This window comes from Acanthopagrus latus, chromosome 20, assembly GCF_904848185.1.
Source record: "Acanthopagrus latus isolate v.2019 chromosome 20, fAcaLat1.1, whole genome shotgun sequence".
Taxonomy (NCBI): domain Eukaryota; kingdom Metazoa; phylum Chordata; class Actinopteri; order Spariformes; family Sparidae; genus Acanthopagrus; species Acanthopagrus latus.
Genome location: NC_051058.1, coordinates 12,240,581 through 12,263,309, shown reverse-complemented (window position 1 = coordinate 12,263,309; position 22,729 = coordinate 12,240,581). Strand labels below are relative to the sequence as shown.

General features: G+C 39.8%; 2 protein-coding genes and 1 long non-coding RNA gene across 7 annotated transcripts in view; 2 read left to right on the top strand and 1 right to left on the bottom strand.

Moving 5' to 3' along the window:
* Window positions 1-150: 150 nt before the first annotated feature.
* Window positions 151-7,717, top strand: znf281b (zinc finger protein 281b). 3 transcript variants are annotated; one of them, XM_037080730.1, is made up of 7 exons: window positions 151-474; window positions 2,659-3,183; window positions 3,396-3,509; window positions 3,618-3,741; window positions 4,438-4,530; window positions 4,628-4,746; window positions 5,264-7,717. In XM_037080730.1, the coding sequence occupies exons 2-7, from the start codon at window positions 2,731-2,733 to the stop codon at window positions 6,878-6,880; spliced, it is 2,520 nt and encodes an 839-aa protein (XP_036936625.1). In that variant the 5' UTR covers window positions 151-474; window positions 2,659-2,730; the 3' UTR covers window positions 6,881-7,717. The 3 variants fall into 3 exon arrangements, with proteins under 3 accessions (XP_036936625.1, XP_036936627.1, XP_036936626.1); XM_037080732.1 differs by having other exon boundaries at window positions 260-474; window positions 4,447-4,530; XM_037080731.1 differs by lacking the exon at window positions 151-474 and adding an exon at window positions 534-788.
* An 8,665-nt stretch (window positions 7,718-16,382) lies between these two features.
* LOC119009765 (mucin-13-like) overlaps window positions 16,383-22,729 on the top strand; it is a 6,767-nt gene continuing 420 nt past the window's right edge. Inside the window, exons 1-13 of one of the 3 annotated variants that reach the window (XM_037081338.1) lie at window positions 16,383-16,540; window positions 17,809-17,908; window positions 18,035-18,243; window positions 18,338-18,460; window positions 18,799-18,908; window positions 19,366-19,424; window positions 19,564-19,736; window positions 20,726-20,854; window positions 20,954-20,996; window positions 21,191-21,228; window positions 21,450-21,537; window positions 21,815-22,082; window positions 22,267-22,729. The exon at window positions 22,267-22,729 is cut by the window's right edge and continues 420 nt beyond it. In XM_037081338.1, the coding sequence (XP_036937233.1) occupies window positions 16,486-16,540; window positions 17,809-17,908; window positions 18,035-18,243; window positions 18,338-18,460; window positions 18,799-18,908; window positions 19,366-19,424; window positions 19,564-19,736; window positions 20,726-20,854; window positions 20,954-20,996; window positions 21,191-21,228; window positions 21,450-21,537; window positions 21,815-22,082; window positions 22,267-22,485 (1,614 nt within the window). In that variant the 5' untranslated portion in view covers window positions 16,383-16,485 and the 3' untranslated portion in view covers window positions 22,486-22,729. Of the gene's footprint in view, window positions 16,541-17,808; window positions 18,244-18,337; window positions 18,461-18,798; window positions 18,909-19,365; window positions 19,425-19,563; window positions 19,737-20,725; window positions 20,855-20,953; window positions 20,997-21,190; window positions 21,229-21,449; window positions 21,538-21,814; window positions 22,083-22,266 lie in introns of all 3 variants that reach the window. The other 2 variants (XM_037081337.1, XM_037081336.1) reach the window with 2 other exon arrangements.
* Window positions 22,526-22,729, bottom strand: part of LOC119009767 — a 9,402-nt gene continuing 9,198 nt past the window's right edge. The window contains exon 2 of the long non-coding RNA XR_005071817.1: window positions 22,526-22,729. This exon is cut by the window's right edge and continues 1,021 nt beyond it. This is a non-coding gene — a long non-coding RNA (uncharacterized LOC119009767).

The window sequence follows — 22,729 nt, the reverse complement described above, 5'->3', positions numbered from 1 at the left end:
AAACACATAAAACAATAACAAATTAACAAACACACAAACAAAACAAAATAGCTCCAAAAATACAACATTTTACACGTAAGTAATAGAATAAATATCGAAGTATGCTGTAAGTAAATGAGGAGAAATTGAAATGTGCCTGTCCTTTTTGTCCTGAAATACACGCAGGGACAAAGAGTAGCATGACGCCATGTCTGTCTTCATTACAGTGTCCCTTCATGTTAATGTGCCCGCTGTGTTTACATTACTATAGAGCCCCCGGGACAGCGCCGCTGTCCGCTGAGTCTCCCTCCAACCTCGGCAGCCTTCGCCTGTCTCCTCTCACGACCCGTCCGCTGCACCCATAATTCCCCGCGCCAAGACAAGATGGAAGAAAGCAGCGACCGCCGGAGAACAATGTTTTGGCAATAAAACCCCAAAAGCGGCGAATACGGAGAGAATATAGGCACGTTTGAAACCAACTGCGGTCATGTGTAGGTGAGTGGGAAGCTATGTGGGTTTTTTTTATTCGCGGCGAGTGTTTTGGCTTTGTCGAGACTGAAGCGACGGGATTGTCTGGCTCGGCGCTAACGGGAGATGCACTGAGACCCAGCATCATTGTTTCTGTTGCATGGGCCGTAATGCGGGTTTTCAGACGGGGCAGCTAGCAGCTAACTAGCTAGCTCATGGCAGCTTTATTGTTATAAACACAGCTGCCCTCAAAGCGCACAGTTTAATTTAGCTCGGCCATTTGATCTGAAGACCGCATGTGCCGCCATCGGCGAGGAATGTTTTGCTAGCTAAATGTGCTGGTGAGCGTTATCCGGTTGTAATTACGGCTAAAGTTAGCTAACAATAAATAGAGCGCCAGCGTTGCTCGCAGCCAGACAGATTTGATTTCACGAGCGTCATCAAAGCTTGGGAATTGGAGAATGAGCAATTTATGCTGCTAACCAGACTTTTAAGCAGCCTTGCTGTTCCATTTCACCTTCTTCAATGTAATATTTTTCCTCAGGTTAATTCAGATTATTTAAGTATGCACCCCGTCCCGTAGAGTTGCCGTTTAAAGAGTCAATATATGCGCTCATAGTATCAGATCATGGATCCTGTTTTAGCGTAAGCTAGCACGATAGCAAGACTAACGTTAGGTAACGTGCTAAACGTTTCATCGATCACAGCGAATGAGAATGGACATTTATTCACTACAGACGTGGGTTATTTAAGTTCACATGGCTGCGATCGTCGCTGTGACGTTATTTTAATGGTTTTGTGGTTTGTACGGTGTCTGAGACGATTGTTTTGATTCAGGACGTAAAGATGCGTTGATTGTGTCTCATTGCGGCTAAGCGGCTAGCTAACTATGCTAACTAGCTGGCTAACTACTATGCATCACAAAAGCTCATCCGCTTTCTGTTGGATTCGGTGTCGCGTAGCCAAATGGTCGGCTGGGCTAGACTAAACAATAAATTCCCACTCCAGTCGCCCTTCTGTGCCCGTTTCGATCCACGTACGGCTTAGTCACCGGACTGCGCCTGCCTCAAATGACTGAAATGTCTGTCTGGATGTGACCTAAATATCGTTTGTTTTAGACAAGTGTAGTGAAGCGATTAATTCGCCAATATTGCAACGAATGCACCCAGCTTTTGCGTTCCTGTCGGGTCATTAACCAAAGATGGCAAATGGTGTTCAACACGCATCTAAGTGCGAAAACAATGGGGATGCCTGGCCAAAAGCTATCAAGGCGCAGATTTTTATTTTGGCTACAGTCCAAGTCACATGTGGTGCTTAATGTTGCACGTAGAACAATACAAGACGTGGAGTATATCAGAAGCAACTTCAGATTTTTTGTCCCCTCGTATATTGAAGAGGGTTTACAACCCTAACCCTGCTTTAAAATCAATTCATCAAACCATCTCACAGCATAGATCATTAAAATAACCTAATAACTTCCCCTTTGAGCTTTTTTAAACCAGATTTTTAATTTTATTTGACTAAAGCAGGGGCCAGTTGTATCAGCTTATCTTCTGATAAAACACAATATTGTTTAAAGGGTTTCATTAACAAATCTATGTCTTTTTCCTCTTGAGCTCAGCTAGCCAACTTTGTTTCTAAATTTGGTGTTTGTGATAAGGAATTTAGTCAGTGGCAATGCCCCAACCATTACAGTCCCATTCAAGTTTTTGTGATATACTGTTTGAAATGGAATTTAAGCTTAAGTAAGTCTAGTGCTGTGGTAAATAAATATAAAGACATTGAAGCTCTAGAATATATTGAATATTCACAAGTACTGATGAGTAAATCACAGTACTTTATTAACAGAATTTATTTATGTCACTGTTAAAAAGGTGACAAAGCAAAATTTATATTCATTAAGTGTGCACAGTGTCAATTCAGTGTATTTGTGCCAAGTATTCATTACGGTTTCCAGTAACTGTACCAGTTGTTTCTCTCAGGTAAAGCCCAATTAATCCAATTAAGTAGTTAATGGGTGACTTCGTGGAAATTCAGAGAGCACTGCAGTACACACAGTGCATGCTATGAAGACTCGTGGCAGTGACTAAACTTATTAAATGGGCAACTCTTACAAGAGATGAGACAAAATGTGACAGTTGCTTTGTTTTTATACCTATGAATGCCTGAATTCATCAATACTTATCCTGGTGTATCTTCCTTCTCTTTCAGGATATTCTTCTCCTGCATTGCTCTTTAGATCGATTGCCCTCCTTCTTCCCTGCACAAAGCAAAACCACCACCATGAGTATTATCCAGGACAAATTAGGCAATGAGTTTTTGCGCAATGGTGGCATGGACCCTAACTTTGCACCAGGTATGCTTATGTTCAGCCACCTGCCACCTGTCACCAGCTTTACACGGCTGGCCTCCCAGTCCGTTATGGGTGAACTTCCCCAGGAGATGATCCTGAAAAAAGAGCGTGACTCACCCCCAGAACACCAGGGCAATAATTCTGGGAACACAGGGGGCTTCCTCCACAGCATGGGCATAAAGCAGGAGCGGTTAAATGAGCTGGATTACCGTATGCCCCTCTATGGTGGGGGTGGAGGAGTAGGGGTGAACTGTGGTGGAGGGGGCGCGGGGAAGAGCGGTGCTGACATGCCGGACATGTCTTTCGGCAACCACCACCAAAACCACCAGAACATGCTTCTGCATGACCTCAGCCTCAGCAATGTTCGTCCCCTCGGAGAACCGGTGAGATTTGGTTGTGATTCTAAATATTCTATAAATGCTCTCCACTGTTACTTTTATAGTGGAACAATGGCAAGTTTCTCTCTTAACTGCTCAAGTAAGATTTGTAATTTACATATTTTAGCTATAGACATTAGTTCACCCTACAGTAGCTAATTCTGTGTCTATTTGTTGTGTATAGATCATGTCTCACTTACTCTGTTGTTTGTACATAGATGCCTGGAAGACCGTGTAAAGAGCCAAAAGAGTCCTCAGGTAGAAGAGGTCGAAGGAGCAATGGGGACGGGCAGGGAGGCAAAGCAAGAAGGAAACGCAGCGATGCTGCAAAGGTAGATCACTGTTATCATCTCCTTCACTGCAGTAGAAACATATGTGTTCTTTGACTGATGAATATATGCACTTAAAAAGAACATATACTCATGGTTTTCTTCTTGTAGGCCATGATGTTGGATGCAGATGGGTCCTGCATGTCCCCCAGCTCGAAACCACATATCTGTGAACACTGTAACGCTGCCTTCCGCAGCTCCTACCACTTGCGCAGACATGTGCTCATACACACAGGTGAGAGACTTTCGCTGCTTGTTAAGCTTTATTTCATCCTTACACTCTCAGTACTTTCCATAGAAACTGTACAATTACAGTATGTCTGACTTGGAATTTGGTGTGTTAATGAATATAAAATGTGCATAGGACATGTTCAGTCAGAGGTGAAGTGTAATGTAGGCGACAAATCAGTTGTTAATCAGTTCAAATTGTGATTAAAGTATGCTTTTGTTGAAGATCCCTGTAATTCTGTAAAGTAGATATCATGGTAGTATATAGTATATGATCTCCCCCTCGGTGGAAGTACCCGGGGCCATTTTTAAAAAGAAAAACCAGACAATTGCTAGAGTGCCGGAGATGACTCAATCATTACTCACGAATTTCTGGATGTCTTAGTCATTCTCTTTGCTGGGAAATCTTCAAACAGTTCTCTGAACATGAGCTCTTAAATCATTTAAAGGGAAACTCAGCTTTTTTTATGACCCAGGGTTTTTGCAGTCTAGGTTTTTAGTACACAGTTTGGACAAGGAAAATTGGGGATTTCTTGCAAACAATATTGTCCTGCAAAGAAGTCTCCTTCACTGTTCAAACAAAACAATGCAGTACACAATGTCTTCTTGCAAATGCCACCTTTCATTCATCGTCATTGTGATAATACAGCTACGTGACAGACAGGGCATTAATTAATGTGATGGGCGGATGGTTGTACTCTTGATCGCACAGGTGAGAGGCCTTTCCGGTGCAACCAGTGTAACATGAGCTTCATTCAGAAGTACCTGCTCCAGCGACACGAGAAGATCCACAGTGGTGAGTATCTACACATGGATATATAGTATCCTTTAGTGTTTTGAATGCATGCCTTCACAGAAACAAGCCCTAACATGGCCACCTCTGTCTTTTGCAGGAGAGAAGCCTTTTAGCTGTGACCAGTGTAACATGCGGTTTATCCAGAAGTACCATATGGAGCGACACAAAAGGACGCACAGTGGCGAGAAGCCATATCGCTGCGATACCTGCCAACAAGTACGCCACATGTAGAATGTTTCCTCAGTAGCTTGACACTTTTTTGGCTTTTCATTTTATATATTTTGCTAGTTGGCTTTGTATATACTTGTAATTTGCTTTACAATGATCCTTTGAATAGACTGACTGATACCTTATTGACCTAGAGGAAAATGTAGGCATGCAGTAGCTTGTAGAACACACACTGATGATGCCTAATGCAGGTGAACACTGAGTCACCAGTGTGTCACTGTGTATTAGCAACAAGTGTTGTCATCATTATCACATGGTCGATTCTAAACTTCCCACCTTTAAATCCCTTTATAAAGCCCTGTCTTAAAGGGATTTGTTGGGTCAGAGTGGTCAGGCAATTTAAAGTTAATTCATGAAATTTAGTGAATTTAAGCCAGCTATCTACCTCTGCAGTATATTTTCTGATGCTAAAATAATGTTTAGGATTTTAAAACTACTTCTGTCCAACCACTCTAACTATGCTAATATTTCTTTCTTTTTCTGTCATCCCTTATTCCACCCGTAGTTTTTCTCAAGAACAGACCGGTTACTGAAGCACAAACGGACTTGTGGAGAAGCCATAAAGAAAGGCCTGGACCCAAGCATGCTGGAGCTCAGCGAAGCAGAGCTAGGCCATGGCAGCTATTCACTCACTCAGGGAAACTCTACCACCTCCGGACGCAAGAGGGCCAAGGGCAAAAACAGTGAGGGCAAGAGGAAGAAGAATGCCTCAGCAGCAGCAGCAGCAGCCTCGTCCTCTGGGGAGATGGCTCGTGACCTGGGCCTGCAGGACTATATGGAGCACCCCTCAGGCTCTGGCCCTGGCATGCAGGGACGCACTCCCAAATTGGTCTTTAAAAAAGCTGGCCGCAAAGGCTTGGACAAGGGCCTCCTTTCTCTGGACGACATTGATGACGGTCAAAAACGGTTGGGCCAGAAGCCTGGCTCCATGGATCATGTTGACGGTTCTGGCCTTGATAACATGGGTCTTCTCCAGGGTGCCGGGGTCAACAAGCAGGGGCCTACCACCAGCAGCAACTATGATGATGCAATGCAGTTTGTGAAAAAGCGGCGCTACCTCCATGCAGTTAACAATGACTATGGAGCCGGCTCACTGCACATGGCATCCCAGGGCAATAGTGTAATCCAGGGCTCCCTGGGGCCCGAGCCCACGCTGGCCATGCTGGACACCTCGCCATTGGAACTCAAGCACGACAAGTCAGGCATTCCAGATGAGGTACTGCAAAGCCTGCTAGATCATTATAGCCATAAGCCAGAGGGGACACACCACCATGATGTGACTTTTGACCTGTCAGACCATCCACACCACGTAGACCTCCAGCCAGCAGCTCCCGTTACCCCTGAGCTGGAGGATGAATCGCCCAATGGTGGTGACAAGACAGCAGTGATGAGCGAGTACTCAAAGTTCCTCTTGCAGGCTCTGGAGCGCACCAGCCACAGTGGACCCTTCCCCAGCCTTGGCCAAACAGGGCCTTTCCCACTCCTGTCCAGCAGCTCCAGTCCTACAGGGCCCCTGTTCGCCGACAAACATGTGTATGCCACGTCCCCACTGGATTGTGGCTACCCTCCTGCTGTCTCCTCCCCACTGCCCATCGTCGCCCCTTCATCAACCTCCTCTTCGTCATCCTCCAAGTCCCACTATGCCATGCTTGTCGGCTCCCCCTCCCAGGCAGGCTACCACCTCAGTTTAGAACCTTCTAGCCACCAGCAGCTGACTCCATCTCAGGAGCTGACGGAGCAGTTGGAGAAGCAACACTCCCCTGGCACCTTCAACCTACCTCCCCAGGACCTGACTGCCTCAGCAGAGGGATCCAAGGGGCAGCAGCCCAAGGCTGGAGGGAACGCTGCACCCACCAACGGTTCCACCTACCCAGACCTGTCCCCACTGAACCCCCCTAAAGAAACCACGTATCAGATCGAGAACTTCGCCCAGGCCTTTGGCTCCCAGTTCAAGTCGGGGCGGCGGACCCCTCTGGGCTATGGCAGCGATCCTGGGTCAGAGGTCGACCACCGAATACGGACTCCAGTGTCAGAATTCTCAGGGTATACCAGTTTGTTAGCTGACGTCAGTGAGCCAGTGAGTACAGGATCAAAAACCCCGACAAGCCAAAGTTTCAGATAAGGGTCAAACGAGGTGAATCCAGTAGGGCGCTGTTCTGTTGATGTCCATACAGTCCCTATACCCCTCCTAATTTTGTTCTTGTAGCAAAGTTTTGTTTTTTAAACACTGCCATTAAATGTTAATACAGAAATGACCAGGGAGGGTCTTACATGGCCTCAAATGCAATTTTTTAAATATTCTCATTTTTATTATGTATCTAGTCGCTCAGTTTTTTTGTTTAAGCGTAGTGATTTTGATATGAACGTACCGTAGATTTAAATGTAATTTAAAACATTTAGAGGGTAGCTATAAACTTGCTTGATTTCTTTTTTCTGAACTCTTGTGTTTTACCAATCATCATACCATTGTAAAGTAATAATGAATAATGTTGATAATTTCAATAATAATAACATTTGTGGCAGGGAAAGGCCCAGAATTCAAATGGCAAAAAAGTATATATTGTCTGTTACAAGAAACGTATTCTCAGGAAAATAGGCAAAATTGTGTAATAAGACTTTGTATTATGAGATGCAATTAGCACAGTTTTTACAGGTGTACTTTGAGACTACAAAGCTTTGATTTTGTTTTTGTGTTGTATTTTTTTTAACTCGTCAGAACAACAAATTACAATACATGATCATGTTTGGTTTCTACTGCATGTAGCTTTGTTGAGATTATGGTACTGTTGTGTCAATGTGAAGACATCCACATTTCTTTTGAGAGCCACATGTGTACACGAGGTAGTATAAATTGTTGTGGAGTTCAGCCCACGGTGCGCACACATCATATTCTGAAGTGAAGAGGATGTTTGAACGTAACTGTGTTGAATTGTAAGCATAAAGTTATCAGTGATACAAAGCCTGTGTAACTCGTCTGGTTGTGACACCCCCCCCCACCCCCCAATTGACCAGTGGAAAAGACACAGCTTAGATCAAAACCGACCTATTGGTGTAGCGGCTGTCTCAAAATGCATCAATCAGTGATCTTTTCATCATGCTGTTGCTGAAGTGTTCTCTGTTTTTAAACAAGTCACCACTTTTCTACTCCACTCCTTGCTGTTTTTCTTTTTTTGTGTCAGTGGAATCAAACAAGCACTTTTTTAAACAAATCATTGGAAACAACAACAACAACCCATTCAATTTGCATATGTGATGCGTGATAATTATGCTAATGATTATTAATATTATTTTAAGAGGAGAAAACTGTGAACGGGATTGGGTGGGCGGGATGGTTGGTTGGGTGGTGGGCGGTTGGTTGATTGGGAGGGAGGGAGGGGAGGGCTGGATTATTGTTAAATGAGGTTTGATAGGGGTTTACTAGGCATGACCATGGGCATCTAAATGTATTTTGTTGCTTTTTCTCATGGGGGGATTTTTTTTTTTTCTTTGTTACGGTTTGTCGGGTGATGTTGTAAAAAGATGATTTGCCATAATTTTGTTATACAATATTTTGAGAGTACCTCTTTGTATTTAAGTGTTTTGAGAGACGGGCTGACATGCTGGAACCCTTATATCTTTAAACCCCTCGGGTGTGTTGACTACATACCCAAACCCTTTTATTTATTCTCCACTAGCCACAACATAACTCAGTAGCAGATATTTTTCGGCAAGTAATCACCGGACCTACACCTCTACCCCCCTACCTTCCCTCTACTTTTATAAAGTTTTTTTTTTTTTTTAACTCCACTTGTTAGTAATTGCAAGAAACTGCTTCAATAATACAGTTGAAGGAAACAAAAGTTAAGTTATACCCACATCCCCTTCCCCAAAATGCAGCCCTGCACTCACAAGAATAAACAATGGCCTTCTTTGTCTTCCGTGGCTAAAGCCATTCTGTCCCGGCAGCCAGGGTTGATATTTAATTCAGTTGATTTCCTGTGAGCCGAAACCCTCCCACCCCCCTTTTCCTTTTCCTATGTCTGTGAGCTCCACAGCCAAGAGACTTTGAAGCTGCTCAGATCACAGGGAACAAAGACTGACTGACCAGCCACCTCACTCCAAACACACACTATGCTTTTAAATGAGAGAAAAAGAGTGCGTGAGAGACGGAGAAAAAAAAAGACAATAAGATTGACCTAAATATACCTCATATCACTAAAGCGTAAAGAAAGCAGGGACACGCGTTTCATGTATGTAGTGGAAATATTTGTAGTATAGGTTCGACATATTGTATAATCATTTAACACTGCCTGTGTTTACAATTATAGAGCAAGTGACTCGTCAGAATGCAAATGTATTATTTCTTTTTTTTCTGTAAAAAAAACATCCACGCCAAGCAGTGTTGCATTCTAGATGCCTCATAGAACATTCATTTTTCTCATGTTATATCCCTTATTTTTGTTACTTGCCATAATGTGTTTTGATATGATCTCTAGAAGGATATTGTTTACAAAAATGTACAAAAACACTAAAAATGTGTGTTCTCATTTTTTTTTTTTTTTTGAGGTTTTTTCTTTTCTTTTCTTTTCTTTTCTTTTTTTTTTTTTGAGGTTTCTCCAGTATGCATGATAAAGACATTTTTGTACGGCTTTTTTTCTGACTGTCACCTCAATACCAAATTTTGTAGCAGAAGCCTCCCCATTCCTTTTGTCTTATTTGTTCTAGCCCCCCTGTGAAATGATTTCCCAGGCTGTACCTGTTATTGAGATGATGAACAGATTAGAGAAGCCAATAAAATCTTTTTGTTACAAAAAAAGTGCTTGGTGTGGGATTTCTCTGTGGAAAAAGCAGCACTGAAAATCACTTTTAATTCGTAGTTACTTAAATACAATACTGAGTAGTAGGGCCTACTGTTCATTGGAAATGTACTTAATTTTTCTTGCTATGATAACAACAGCACATACGATGAGAGTCAAACAACTGATGATCATGTGAGAGTTAAATTTGACTGACAAGACATTTTAGGTCTATGATGCGGGAGACAGTCTAGGGTCAACATGGAAGTTCATGTGCAGGGACGACAAGGGAAATAAAAAACCGCAGGACGCCGGCCTCGAAGGTAAGATAAATATCTTTCCTCTGGCTGTGTGTTGGTGAATACACAAGGAGAGGCTGATGTTCGTGTCAGCGATGGATGTAAACATTAATGGCGTCCTTACCGACCGAGCTATAACAGCCGCTAGCTCAGCTAGCTTGCTTAGCTAGCTCGGCCATGAGTAGGCGTTTACCTCCTGCGCGGTGATGCGGTTTTCGGGTGTAGTTCAATGAAAAGAAAGTAGTTCCTCCGTGAGATTGGTCACAACGAGGATTATCTCGAGTAACCGGACAGAGAAGTTCTTCAAATGTATTCATCCAGCGTTCACTAAGGATATTTTAAAAATAAATAAATAAATAAATAAATAAATAAATAAATAAATAAATAAAATAATAATAATAATGAATTTAAAAAAGTATTTTATCAGCATAATGGATGAGAAAACTAACTGCAATATTCAAAATAAAATGCTGAATATCAGATCATTTAATTAATCGAATCATAGTATACAGTTTATACTGTACATGCATTTAAATACATGTACAATTTCTGAGTACTTGCAATTTTAACACTAATGCATATTTATTACCAGAAATTTACTTGTGATAAAAAAGTGAATTTAATATCAAATTTACTTTTTTTTTTTTTTTTAAATATGTTTTTTAATTTTCTATACTCAAGTACTACTTGCATGGATGACTTTTGTATTTGCTTTGACAATCAAGCAAAAGTAGGAAACTCAGGAATACAATATTACAGAATAAACACTGAGTCAAGCCAGCACCAGGAAACCGAGTCTAGGGTGAGTGAAAACTCAAAAGTGCAAGAACACAAAAAGTCAATATGATTAACTGCAAGTAAAACAGTTGGAATAAAAGTGATAAAACAATCAAAATCACAAAAAAAAGAAAAAGAACTACTATAAGAGAAATAAATACCATAATAAAATTGACAAAGGACAGTAAGAGAAGATAATACAATTTTAACATATTATCTTTTTTGAAGTGAACTTTTTGCAACATTGATCAATATCACTTCATATACTGCTGGGTGGTAGCCATTAACCAATATCATCCCGTCAAATCTGAATTTCCATCTACCAACTAGTTATTCAGTGAATGTGGTGTAGGGATGCTACATTTCCCTTTAAAATAAATAGAATTATAAAGCAGGGAGGGATAGAATGGAGTTAGGCTTTTTAATACTCTCTTTATGCGGTGGAATATTGTCACTGAATAACACTGACCTGCATTATTACAGGAGACGCACCATGTTCCTGCTGTTAGTAAATCCAGTTTACAGCTTGTCATGATGCTGTCAGGGATCTTTTTTTAATATGACAGTGAATTATTATATTATATTTTTATTTATATCATTTAGACATGATGTCTTGTGGCCAGAAGATGGAGCTATTAGAGTGACATTATGAGACCAGCTCCTTGAAATGTTTTGCATGTTGTAGAGGTGGCCTCCACAACAGGTGCTGGTCTGTCAAAGTTGAAAGTAGTGTGAACAAGACTCCTGCTTTCACACTGTTGACCCTTGACGTTGTGAAAAACCTGTTTCCTAGATGTTGAAGTGATACTAGTGTTGAACTGTTATCGTGGTTTTTAGCTCTTTATCCTTTGTGTAGAACACACCAGCAGGTTCAGCCATTTTGTCGTGTTTGAGAACAAGTTTCATGAGCCTTGAGCTACAGGGAGCAGACTGCTAACTCTTTTCTTCACATTTGATGTCTCAGTGTAAATAAGGGAAGCAAATTTAAAGTTTTTTCTGGAATCAATAGCCAGCTGCCTTAACAATCGATCATTGATTAATCGTCAACAAAATCTGAAATATGTTGAACGTTTCTCCTTCTTAAAACTGTTTTAACCACTGATGTGTTCTATGTTTGATGTAAAATCAGAGTCACATTAGGAGCTAAAAGAACAAATCTTATCTGTTAGTGTAAGATACTCTTTGTGCCAATCTCTTATTGTCAATTAAGACATTTTTAATTGGTTAAATTCTTAATGGCAAATAATCCATTAATCATTAACATCCCTAGTCTATAACCTTAACCATAGTTTATTTGCCACAATTATAATATTTCTCTAACCAAGTGAAAGATTTCCTAATTTGCTTAAATTGGCAGTAACTGGAAGGGGCAGATGATTCAGGGTGTTTTGGTGTGAATGCAGTGGAAGGGGGAGATGGAACACCAAATTTAGTGGTAAAATATACTTTTCTGTCAATGTAATATTTAGTTAATATTTTTTCTAATATTTTTGTACTTCCACTTAATGAATGACTTTTACTTTACTGTTTATTTAGTACAATATAAGAGTACTTCTTTCACCTTTGCACTTAATGTGGGTTTTCCCTTTACGTGTCACCCGTTATATAATGGGTTTTGGATACATGAACGAGTGACGTCGCAGCATAATTGGTTTGAGGAAACATTCCATTTCCTCTCTCCTTGCCTGCTTGCTTGGTGTCTTGACAGTCAAGGTTCCTCAAGGGAATGATTGGCCCTGCCACCTTATGCTGAGCTGGTATCAATCTTCCAGCCTGACCTTCACAAATTTTAATCCCAGTCGTCATTGCCGGGAACAGCAGGTTGGGTGGGGTTAAGGGTGGCCATAACCGTAAGCGACTTTGGACTTACAGTCAGCAAGAGGACAAATAGGCAGTTATTGCTCTGTGATCTATGTTGACACTCCTGCTCCTCACGGCAGCATGTTCATAAAACCGGTTAGTTAAAAGTGTAGCTGGGAAACACTGAAGGTTTTATATAATGGGAAAATATGGTCTCAACATAGTATTTGATACAATTGTTTTGATTTCATGTTGTGTAAAAAGTAAGAGCCATCATTGGGAATTACATAGTCTAATGCTCCGTAAATGTTAAGTAGGATTTATGATGTTTTCAATTATGTGTCTTCAAATAATGTTTGTTCAATATTTTGACACAGATCAGAACTTTTGATAGCATCAAATAGCCAGAATTAGTAGCTGTCCAATGCTGATTAATGTAGCAAGTCTTGTAGCCCCAAAAAGATTGAGGCAGGTTCCAGTACATGGTTTTGAAGACACCTTTTAAGGAATATTATGTTGCTATCATTATGTGAGTGTGCATATTGTTTCAGATTTTGGATGTCTTAATATCATAGTATAGCATGTGTTATTGCTTCCTGTTTTAAAAGGCTGCATTACAGTAAAATGATGTCATTTTCTGTGCTTACCAAACTGTACTATTTATTTGAATATTACATATCATTATATGGCTGATTATTATTTATATAAAAAAAACATCTTACTGTGTTTATTTTTTTTTTAAAGTGCTAAGAGTCATCCATATAGTAATGTCACATTAGGTGATGTGAGTAACATTGACCATGTCATTACAATGCAATGTTCTGCTGGGAAACTTTGGGTCCCCCTCAGTGGATTGTTATTTAGTTGAAGCCCATTTGTTAATGTCATCCAACCAGTGCTATTTATGTCTGTAGGTCATTTCAGCAATTATTCCACTGACGTCCGTGATGGCGCTGAAGTGCTGTTAAAATTTAGTCATGTTTAACTGGGATCAAAGTCACTTTGATAATATAATTTAATTGATGGAAATTAGATGATATCTCAGTTCTCATCCAATTGCATTATATTAACACCTAAGCCAGGGTTTAAAACACACTTTGATATTCTGAATGTTCCAACTTTGATTGACAGGGTCATGTCTGTCTCTTTCTTGGCTGGATGTTAACGAAAAAGATCTATCTTACATCTTGTGACGTCTTTGAATCAAATGTCATGTTATCCTGTGTCCCACCCCGTTTTATTGGCCACCTAGTTTCCGATGACAACACTCTTGGTGGGAACAATGTTTTCAGTCGTTTATTTTGTAACTGAATTTGGCTTCGAGGAGCCAGCTGGTGCTGTTGTGGATGTTTTAACTGGGCCTGTGAAGAAATCAGGTTTATAAAAGTTGCTTCATGTTTACTGGTGACTAGATGAACTGCCATAAAATCATAAAATGACATGCAAGGAATGTAATCTTTGGACTTTATTTTCATTACAACATTTATAAGTAACTTATGAAGTCTGAGGCAGACTACTTTAGAAAAAATCCTGAACATTGTTATTAATGACAACCAGTAGTGTTGCATGCCTGTTAAAGAAAGTCACACATCATCATTTTACTGTGGCTGTATTTTTGTTTTTCGTTCTTGTCATAAACATCCCAACATCATGTTTTATATGTTTACAGCTATGGAGAAAAGTTCAGAGGGGAAACATGTTCTTAACCTCATCATAGTATGATAATAACCTCTGCCAGTAAACTCCTTGGATTTAGAGCTTCCTCATTATTTAAAGAACTGGTATTGTGTTAACATGATTTTTACTGCCAGAGATTATTACCTTCCTTTTGCATCAGTCCTAAAATGTAGTTTTAGTCTTTTGTCTACAAAGCTGCTAATCAGTTGGTGCTAAGAAATTGGGATTGAATGAAGGAACGAATAACACGCTTAAGTAACTATAAAATGACATATTTAGATAAAAGAGAAAAGGTAAGAGGTACACAAAGTTTGAGAAGATAAGGTGCAGTATGTACATCGATAATAATTTAAAGCACATTATTTGAGTGTAACAGAATGTGCGTTATAGAGTCTGATGGCACCAAAAAGGAAGGATTTTTTGTGCCGTTCCTCTAGGCAGCGGGGTTGAATGAGTCTGGTGCTTAAGCTGCTCGTAAGCTTGTAGAGTTTTGTGGAGGGGATGAGAGGCATTGTCCATGATTGCCAGGATCCTGTCCTCCGCCACCTCCTTCAGGGAGACAAGCTTAGAGCCAGACTCCTCCCTTCTTGATGAGTTTATTCAGTCCGTTAGTGTCCTTCGCTTTGATGCTCGTACACCAGGAGACCACAGCGAAGAAGATGGTGATAAAACTGCTAAAACATCTGGAGCATCCAGTTGCAGACATAAGCATCCTCAGGAAGTAAAAGCCGACCCAGGCCAGTGTTCTAGACTGCCTCTATGTAATCACAGAGTGCCGCAATGCAATACTGTCACAATATATTTCCCGTTATAACTATGAAACTTGAAACAATGCAAGACAATCATCTACAATATACACATACACTAACTGTTTACTGGGTTTGGTGTTAACACACACATACACACACACACACACACACACACACACACACACACTGACTGCAACATGTCCATATCCATGTTTGACATCGAAAGGAAAACAATTGTAAACTGGCAAAACTGCCAGGAAACACAACATTTCTGGAGGTGAATTGTTTTAGTAAGGATATAACTTAAATCTCTGTAAATTAAGTTTACACCACAAGGAGTCATGCAAATTTTAATTAAGATATCAATATATTTGGACAGTGGCAGTACAATATATTCTTGTTACAATATAAGACACAAGAATCAACAATCTTAGGTCTCCATCAGTGTCCATAAGAAGTTTGAGGTTATTTCATTTTACAGTAAACCTGTTCATATTTATATTTAGTTAACATCTTGAGAACATATGGTGTTTGAGCATTAATTTTAACTAATTAAGGTGGCAAAGATCATTTTAAAACTGAAAACGATGTGAAATTTGATAGCTATTTGAGGAAATAATGTAATGTGTTCCCAGCTCAGGTAGAATCCAGGATCAGAATTTCACACCAGACATTTTGTTTCCATTTACATACACACACACAAAAAAAGATTATCAAAGAAAACATTTAGAAATGTGTTGCATGTAATGATCTAGTAGTAAAAAACAAATATATAGATGACTTAATTCTATTTCAATTGCAAGTTTTTAAATGACCTAATGTACTGTATGGGAAGCTTTGAGTGTTAATGACGTTGGATAAATGTGACCTGACCTCTGCTTTAGTTTTTTTTGGTTTTTTGGTTTTTTTAGCCCAGTATTACCTCTAACAAATTTTAAGTATTACATTTAACATTATTGATTTGTTGGTATTAGCTCAGGTAACAGAACATATTGAAAACATGTCTTGTGTCTTAACATAAAGCATGCTTTCATCATCAACCCTAAAACTTCTCTTGAGTGGTTGCCCTAGTTAATGAACCATGCCAGGTTCAACTTTCAGGTTGCCTCTGAAAGAATATCATCAACGCTGCACTTTGTTAGGTTCCTTTGAAAGTAATGAGGAAGTTATTGTATCAGTGTTTCGTCCTCTCTTTTGTTTTCAAAGGTGTAGTTTGAAAGAAAGCTATTTGTTAAGTCTCATCCAATATTGGCACTTTGGCCGGTATTTGATGACCTATCACCTATTCTGTATGTTGTATTTTCTGTCAACTATATATGTCGGAGGCTTTTTATGATCAATTATGTTATACCTGTCTTAGCCTGGACTAGTATTTCATACACTGTCGCTCTCACATCACATGTGATACACCTTCTGGGCATTAATAAAAAACAAACTTCATTTCTGACAGACAGATCTTCAGAAGGAAAACAGATCGTTGTCTTTCCAGGGCATGAAATGCACTTTAGCACACAGTGCCACCCTCAGAGGAGTGGCCAATGATTAAAACTGCCAGACACCTGAGCTCTCATCATCCAAAGTGTCAGGGCTCTAAAGCAGCGTCTACACACCGGCTTTCTTTCATAGGGAGAAGTTTCATATTTTTTTTCGATGGCTCAAAAATTCAGACTCCTCTTTTTCCTTTCACTGGTCGTGGCCTGTCTTGGTAAGTCGCCTGATTGCTACTTAAACGTTTAAACAGTCTTTGCTAGCTGTCAGTCTCTGATAAGTGGAATAGCCCAGCTGATTTGTTACAAAGTTGCTTTTTTTGACACGATATGACTGATCAAACCTTGATCCAATGATATACATTCTAAGTGAGACATGGAAAGCTATCAATCATCATCTTTCCCTTAAAACATTTAGTGGAATTAGTTCCCAATGAATTTTTCCTGCTACTATTCAATAAGGAATGTGGCTTTCATAGTTCTGTTATCAGCCAGTGTACCAATTATCTGTTGCCTGTTGATTTTAAATGAAATGTTTATTTAACTACATTGTTTTGTCTCAGTTTTGTAATGCTGACATCCAGCTAGTTATAAATAGACCATTAAAATCATGGCAGAATTTGCATAAATTGCTTGAAGCTTTTTTTTGGTTTGGTGAACACACAATCAAATGTAAATATTTGAGTACCGTGTTGATGCAGACAATCTGACCTAACCTTATGACCCTGTTCTAACCCTGCCTTACTTTGTATATCCATTCCGATCAAGGAAGTCCCTTTTTCCCCTTTAGTCCGTCCATTCTGGTTAATGCTTGACGTGTCTGAATCCTAAATGAGCTATGAGTCACTTTTATGGGGTCAGACATAGGACCTGTTGTCTTTAGTTTGTACGAAGGGACCTTATCAGTAACAAAAAAGGTCCTTCTGCATACATAAAAAGCATATAACAATTTTTATTGAATTTCACTTTGTATACGTTAAGGCATTTTAGATCCTCAATAAAAATTTGACAAGTGGCTAAAAACTAAAACCCCTACTTTTAGTGGATGTGAATGCTCATCTGTTTTTCAACATGAACAGCTGCACGTTTTTCAGGGCCATCAGTGGGAAATATGGCAGGGCCACACCTAGTTTATTACCCATGCGTCAAGCTGTAATTCTCAAGTTTATGATTAGTCCTTTTTATCTTCAGGCAAAGGAAAAGCACTGCCTATAAACCCATAATTCATGCTGCTGTATCATCAAGCTGTGTCATACTATCATGGCAAGTCATTTGATCGTGGAAGACTGATTGCTATAAGTTGAGGGAGATAATGCTACAGCTATATCATCAAGCTGGTTGAAAGGAGGTATTTTTGTTTTTTTTTTTCAAGTGAGAAATCATTTTCTTTTGCTTATTGTAACCCATTGTAAAATAGACTGCTATAAAAGAGTTGATTTTCCTTCCTTGTTAAGCTGCAGCTATAATTGTGTTGCTTTAACCACAGCACTGTCCATCGATGCAGTCAATCCAGTGGCAGGAGCAGCTACAGATGCTCCACCAAATATAGCTGATCCATCTACGACAAATCCACCAGTCTCCGCTACATCAGTGGACCCATCGGTCTCCACTACACCATCAGGCTCAGTGGACCCACCAGTCTCCGCTACATCAGTGGACCCATCGGTCTCCACTACACCATCAGGCTCAGTGGACCCACCAGTCTCCGCTACATCAGTGGACCCATCGGTCTCCACTACACCATCAGGCTCAGTGGACCCACCAGTCTCCGCTACATCAGTGGACCCATCGGTCTCCACTACACCATCAGGCCCAGTGGACCCACCAGTCTCCGCTACATCAGTGGACCCATCAGTCTCCGTTACACCAACAAGCTCTGAAGTAACAGATTCCGCTCCAACCCCTACAGCGCCAGAACCAAGTAATTTCAGCGGTCTAATTTCCTCAGTTTTTGGTGCTCATTTAATGCTGTAAGCCCATATGTAATGGCATTTCTTTTTCCTTTGACTTTGAAGACTCTTGTGATCCAAACCCATGTGGTCCAGGGAGCACCTGTGAGGCCCGTGCATATCCGAACTATGTCTGCTTCTGCCTGACAGGTGACTTCTACAGTAACGTCAGCAACAGTTGTCAGGCTGGTAAGTACAGATATTTGTTTTTTTGCCACCACCAACTCAGTGACAAAGTTAGCCAGGAAACGCTTAGGTTAGCTTAGCTCAGCTCAGTTTAGCATAAAGACAGGAAGAAGTGGGGGAAAAACCTGGGTCAGAACAACAAGTCAGGGTTATAAGATTTCAGGCTAGCTGTTAGCCCCTGTTTCTGATCTTTATGCTGTCACCTTTTGATAATTGACAGGTATGAGGTTTTATCTTCTGGTTTCACTCTTGGCTAGGCAGCAGACAAGCACATTTTCCAAATTGTTTAACTGTTTTTGGTGGGATTCAACTTTCATAAGTTGATTTTTTTTTTTTTTTAGGCAAAGTTTTCCCTGGAAATCTGGTTGTGACTAAGATAACATACAATCCAGAAATGATGGACCCCAAGTCAACTGAATTTCTAAAAGCTGCAGAAACAATTATGAATGAGGTAAGCGATCAGCTCTCTCTTTCAATTTCATTAATGTCTGGCTTGAAATAAAGCCATTGCTTGTGTGTTTCATATTATAATATCATGTTACTTGGCGTGGAAGGATCAATATAATTATCTTTGCATACGTTTAAATTTTCAGTGGATCGCCAGACCAACAGCTAACAGCGGCTGTCTGGTACAACAGTAAATACAGTCTTCATCCTGTAAAAATGAACAAATAATAAATATTTTCTTTTTTGACATTTTCAATGCAAAAATACAACAAAGAAGAGCTGTTTGTGGGGTTCTCTGACAAAAGTGACAATTCATATGTGCTATGCATGTGGTAATAAATGTATTTGTTTGCTGCACAATGTCAAAGTAAAATAAGCTAAATAAATGTGATCTAAAGAGACTGTGCTTTCCTGGTCAGATGATGGCCTAAACGAAATCATATTTTCTTTCCAAAACACAGCTGGATGTTGTTTTCAAGAACAATAAAGATTACTCTGGATCTACAGTGCTGAAACTGGAGTAAGTCAGAATGACAGTGGTGTTTACCAGCTGACTCTCTCTCCATCTAGAACCATACCTCCTACATTACACATTACAGCATATTGCACTTAATGATAACAGAATATAATAATTGGTAAGTGTGATTTTGTCCATATAGGCCCGGTTCCACCACCAGAGTTTGGTCAAGAGAAGACAAACTGCCCGTCAAAGCAACTGTAGAGATCATCTTCTTAGCAAATGCTGACGTCACCACGGATGGCATTGTAGACAAGATTGACTCATATGTCAAAGAGTGTGACAACTGTCTCTTGACAGGAGCAACTTTTAAAAGTAAGTTTATTATCATGTCAGATTTTTGATGCTGTGATGTATCTAAATGATATTCAAAGAAGACACAGATTTGTTTTCTAGATGCGTTTAAGTCATATGACGACACCTGTGAATCAGGCTGTGTACTAAAAGGGTCAAGTTTTACAAGTGAGTTTATTATCATGTCCGATCTTTGATGCTGAGATGTATCTAAATACTATTCAAAGTAGACACAGATTTGCTTTGAAGAATTATGTTAAGAAAGGGATCATGTGCCAAACTTTGTGTGAGTGCTGTCAATTGAAAGGAGGATCTTTCGCCGGTAAGTTTATTGTCATGTCTTGTCTTTATGTTTGGTGCTGAGATGTATTTAAATCATACTGAAACAAGACAAAGATTTGTTTTCAGGAAGAATGCAATTGCGGGATTATGTTTCAAAATGCTGTATAGTGAATCTTCAGCAGAGTCGGTTCATTCATTTATTCATTAATTCATCTGTGAGATATAGAAGAATTTAAAAAAAAACTATACTTGCCCTCCTTCAGATGGGTTTGATTTGATTTTATCCTATCAAATTGTTCTACTACTGTCACTACTCTGGCTGTTGAAGGCAAAACCATCTATTACTGTGATGTTTTAAGAAGTATAGTCTTTCTGTAGTTTTTAATTTAAAAGTTTTAAAATTCAGCTCACTGGTCATTTGACTGTGATTATGAGAAAAAGGTTGATAAAAGGTAATATTTAGTATGATGAGGATCGACACTCTTAAGTGTTGGTCCTCTGTCACTGCACATAGATTTATCTTTAAAGAATGTACAGAGTGTCACTCAGCCAATGATCAATAATATCTTATTGACGATTGAATAGCATAGTGTACATTTTATTCAAAAAATCCACAGTTTACATCATGTGGTTATTTGATTGTTTTCTATATATTTTGTAAAACTGCACTGGTACTGGCACTTTGAATTAGGTTTGACACTGATTGACTTTGTCTTCATCATTTAAAGCTGAAAACCTGTGTAATAAAAATCCCTGTGATGAGACGACTACAAAGTGCAACTCAGCAGATGGATCTTTTGAGTGTCAATGTGAGGAATCATACATTCCATCAGACTTCACTGACAGAATTTGTATTGGTAAGTTAAGTGGGGGGGCGTGCGTGTGTGTGTTTGTCTTATTTTATCATTTTTCTCTGTCGAAACTACAAACTACCTTAACCTTTGCTACTTTTGCAGCTTGTCCGAGTGGCCAAAGAGCTGAAGGAGACAAATGCATCAAGTAAGTCCTTTAACATCACAGTGTTTTCTGAAAGTGTAACAATAAGTGTCCATCATACAATCCATTTATATTTCAACATTTCGTGCAAATCATAGTAAGGAAGGGAAGGCTGAAAGCCCCTGTAAATATGACCTGTGTTTGTGGAGAGCTTTGGTATGAATGCACATGTCAACAGAACCATTCTTGTCTTTCAGTTGTTCATTTGGTCGATCGGGTTTGAATTGCAGTGAATGTGAGTACACAGCATTTGTATGACAGTGACAACAACAACAAAGAAAATAACATAATAACACATGAATTCTTTTTTTTAAATACACATAACAGGTCACATTTTGATGGTTTTAGATACTGTCAAGGAGAGAAATGTACACACGTTTTTGGCTTTTTTAAGTATTTCTAAAGTAATTTAAGTAGCATGGCTTTGTTTTTAACATCCTTGTTGTTTTTTGTTAGCATGGCAGCTGACTCTGGTAATTGTCGCCTCCGTCCTTGGAGCACTGCTGCTTATCACACTCATTATTCTGCCTATAGTGGCCCTCAAGTGAGTATCTCATCTATGCACTCTTCCTCTTCCAATCATTCATCATGGTGTAAGCCGTCTCTTTGCCATGTTTCTCTATCCTTGATGCTACACATGAATTAAAGAAGTCACTTAACACAAGTAATAAATAAACTGTAATACAGTAATACACACACATATATATATATATATATATATATATATATATATATATATATATATATATATATATATATATATGTATATACAGGAACAGTGACAGTGGACAGCCATATGTACTTCTGTTTTATCTTTCCAGATCCTCAAAGAAAAAGAGCCCCAAGAAGAACAATAATCCAGACATTCGGGAGCCTTACGTCAGCCCCATTCCCGCTAAGGCACCATTGGTTAACGACAGCTTTGTTAACAGCCAGGCTGCCTCAGCTAATAGGTCAGACAACGCCTTTGCCAATGCTGGTGTGCCTCGGATCCCAAGGGCCACAACCACTAGCAGCTGGGACAGAGGCAACCTGGAGATGACTCCGAGCAGCAGTCGGCAAAACCTGGTCCCTGGGGGGAGGAACGCAGTGAGTACATCTGTGTGTGTGTGTTTGATGTGTAATGTTAGAGCGTAGTGAGGGTGTATTAAAGGAATTTAAGTAGAAACGGAAAAACAGAAAAGAAAGCAAGTTAATCAGCAGAGAGAAAACTGGGGATGTTGTAGCTTGGTTTTTGCTGTTCTCTAATAAAAAAAGTATCTTTTTATCGTAGCGACTGTACGAAGACGACGATGACATGGCCCCATATAGCCAATCTCGACCCCAGAGCAACGTCTACGCTCAGGCTCGACCCCAGAGCAACCTCTACGCTCAGGCTCAACCCCAGAGCAACCCCTATGCCCAGAGTCAACCCCAGGCCAACCCCTATGCTTCAAACCAAGGCCACGCCAACCCGTACTACATGCAAGACGATGGACGTCGGTTCAATTGATGTGGAACAAGAACAACGGATTATCTTACAGTGACATTTACCCAGATCAAAAACCTGTTGAGGTTTCTATGGAAACACTTCTGAATTGTCTTCTATCCCAAAAATGACTGTACACTTGTGATACATTGAGTTATTCAAACAGAAGCACTAAAGACTCACTGTACAGCAACATGTTTCAGACCCATTATAAGCTTTCATAAATCATTTCTGTCTTTCCTTGACTAATCTTTGTGTATATTTAGGA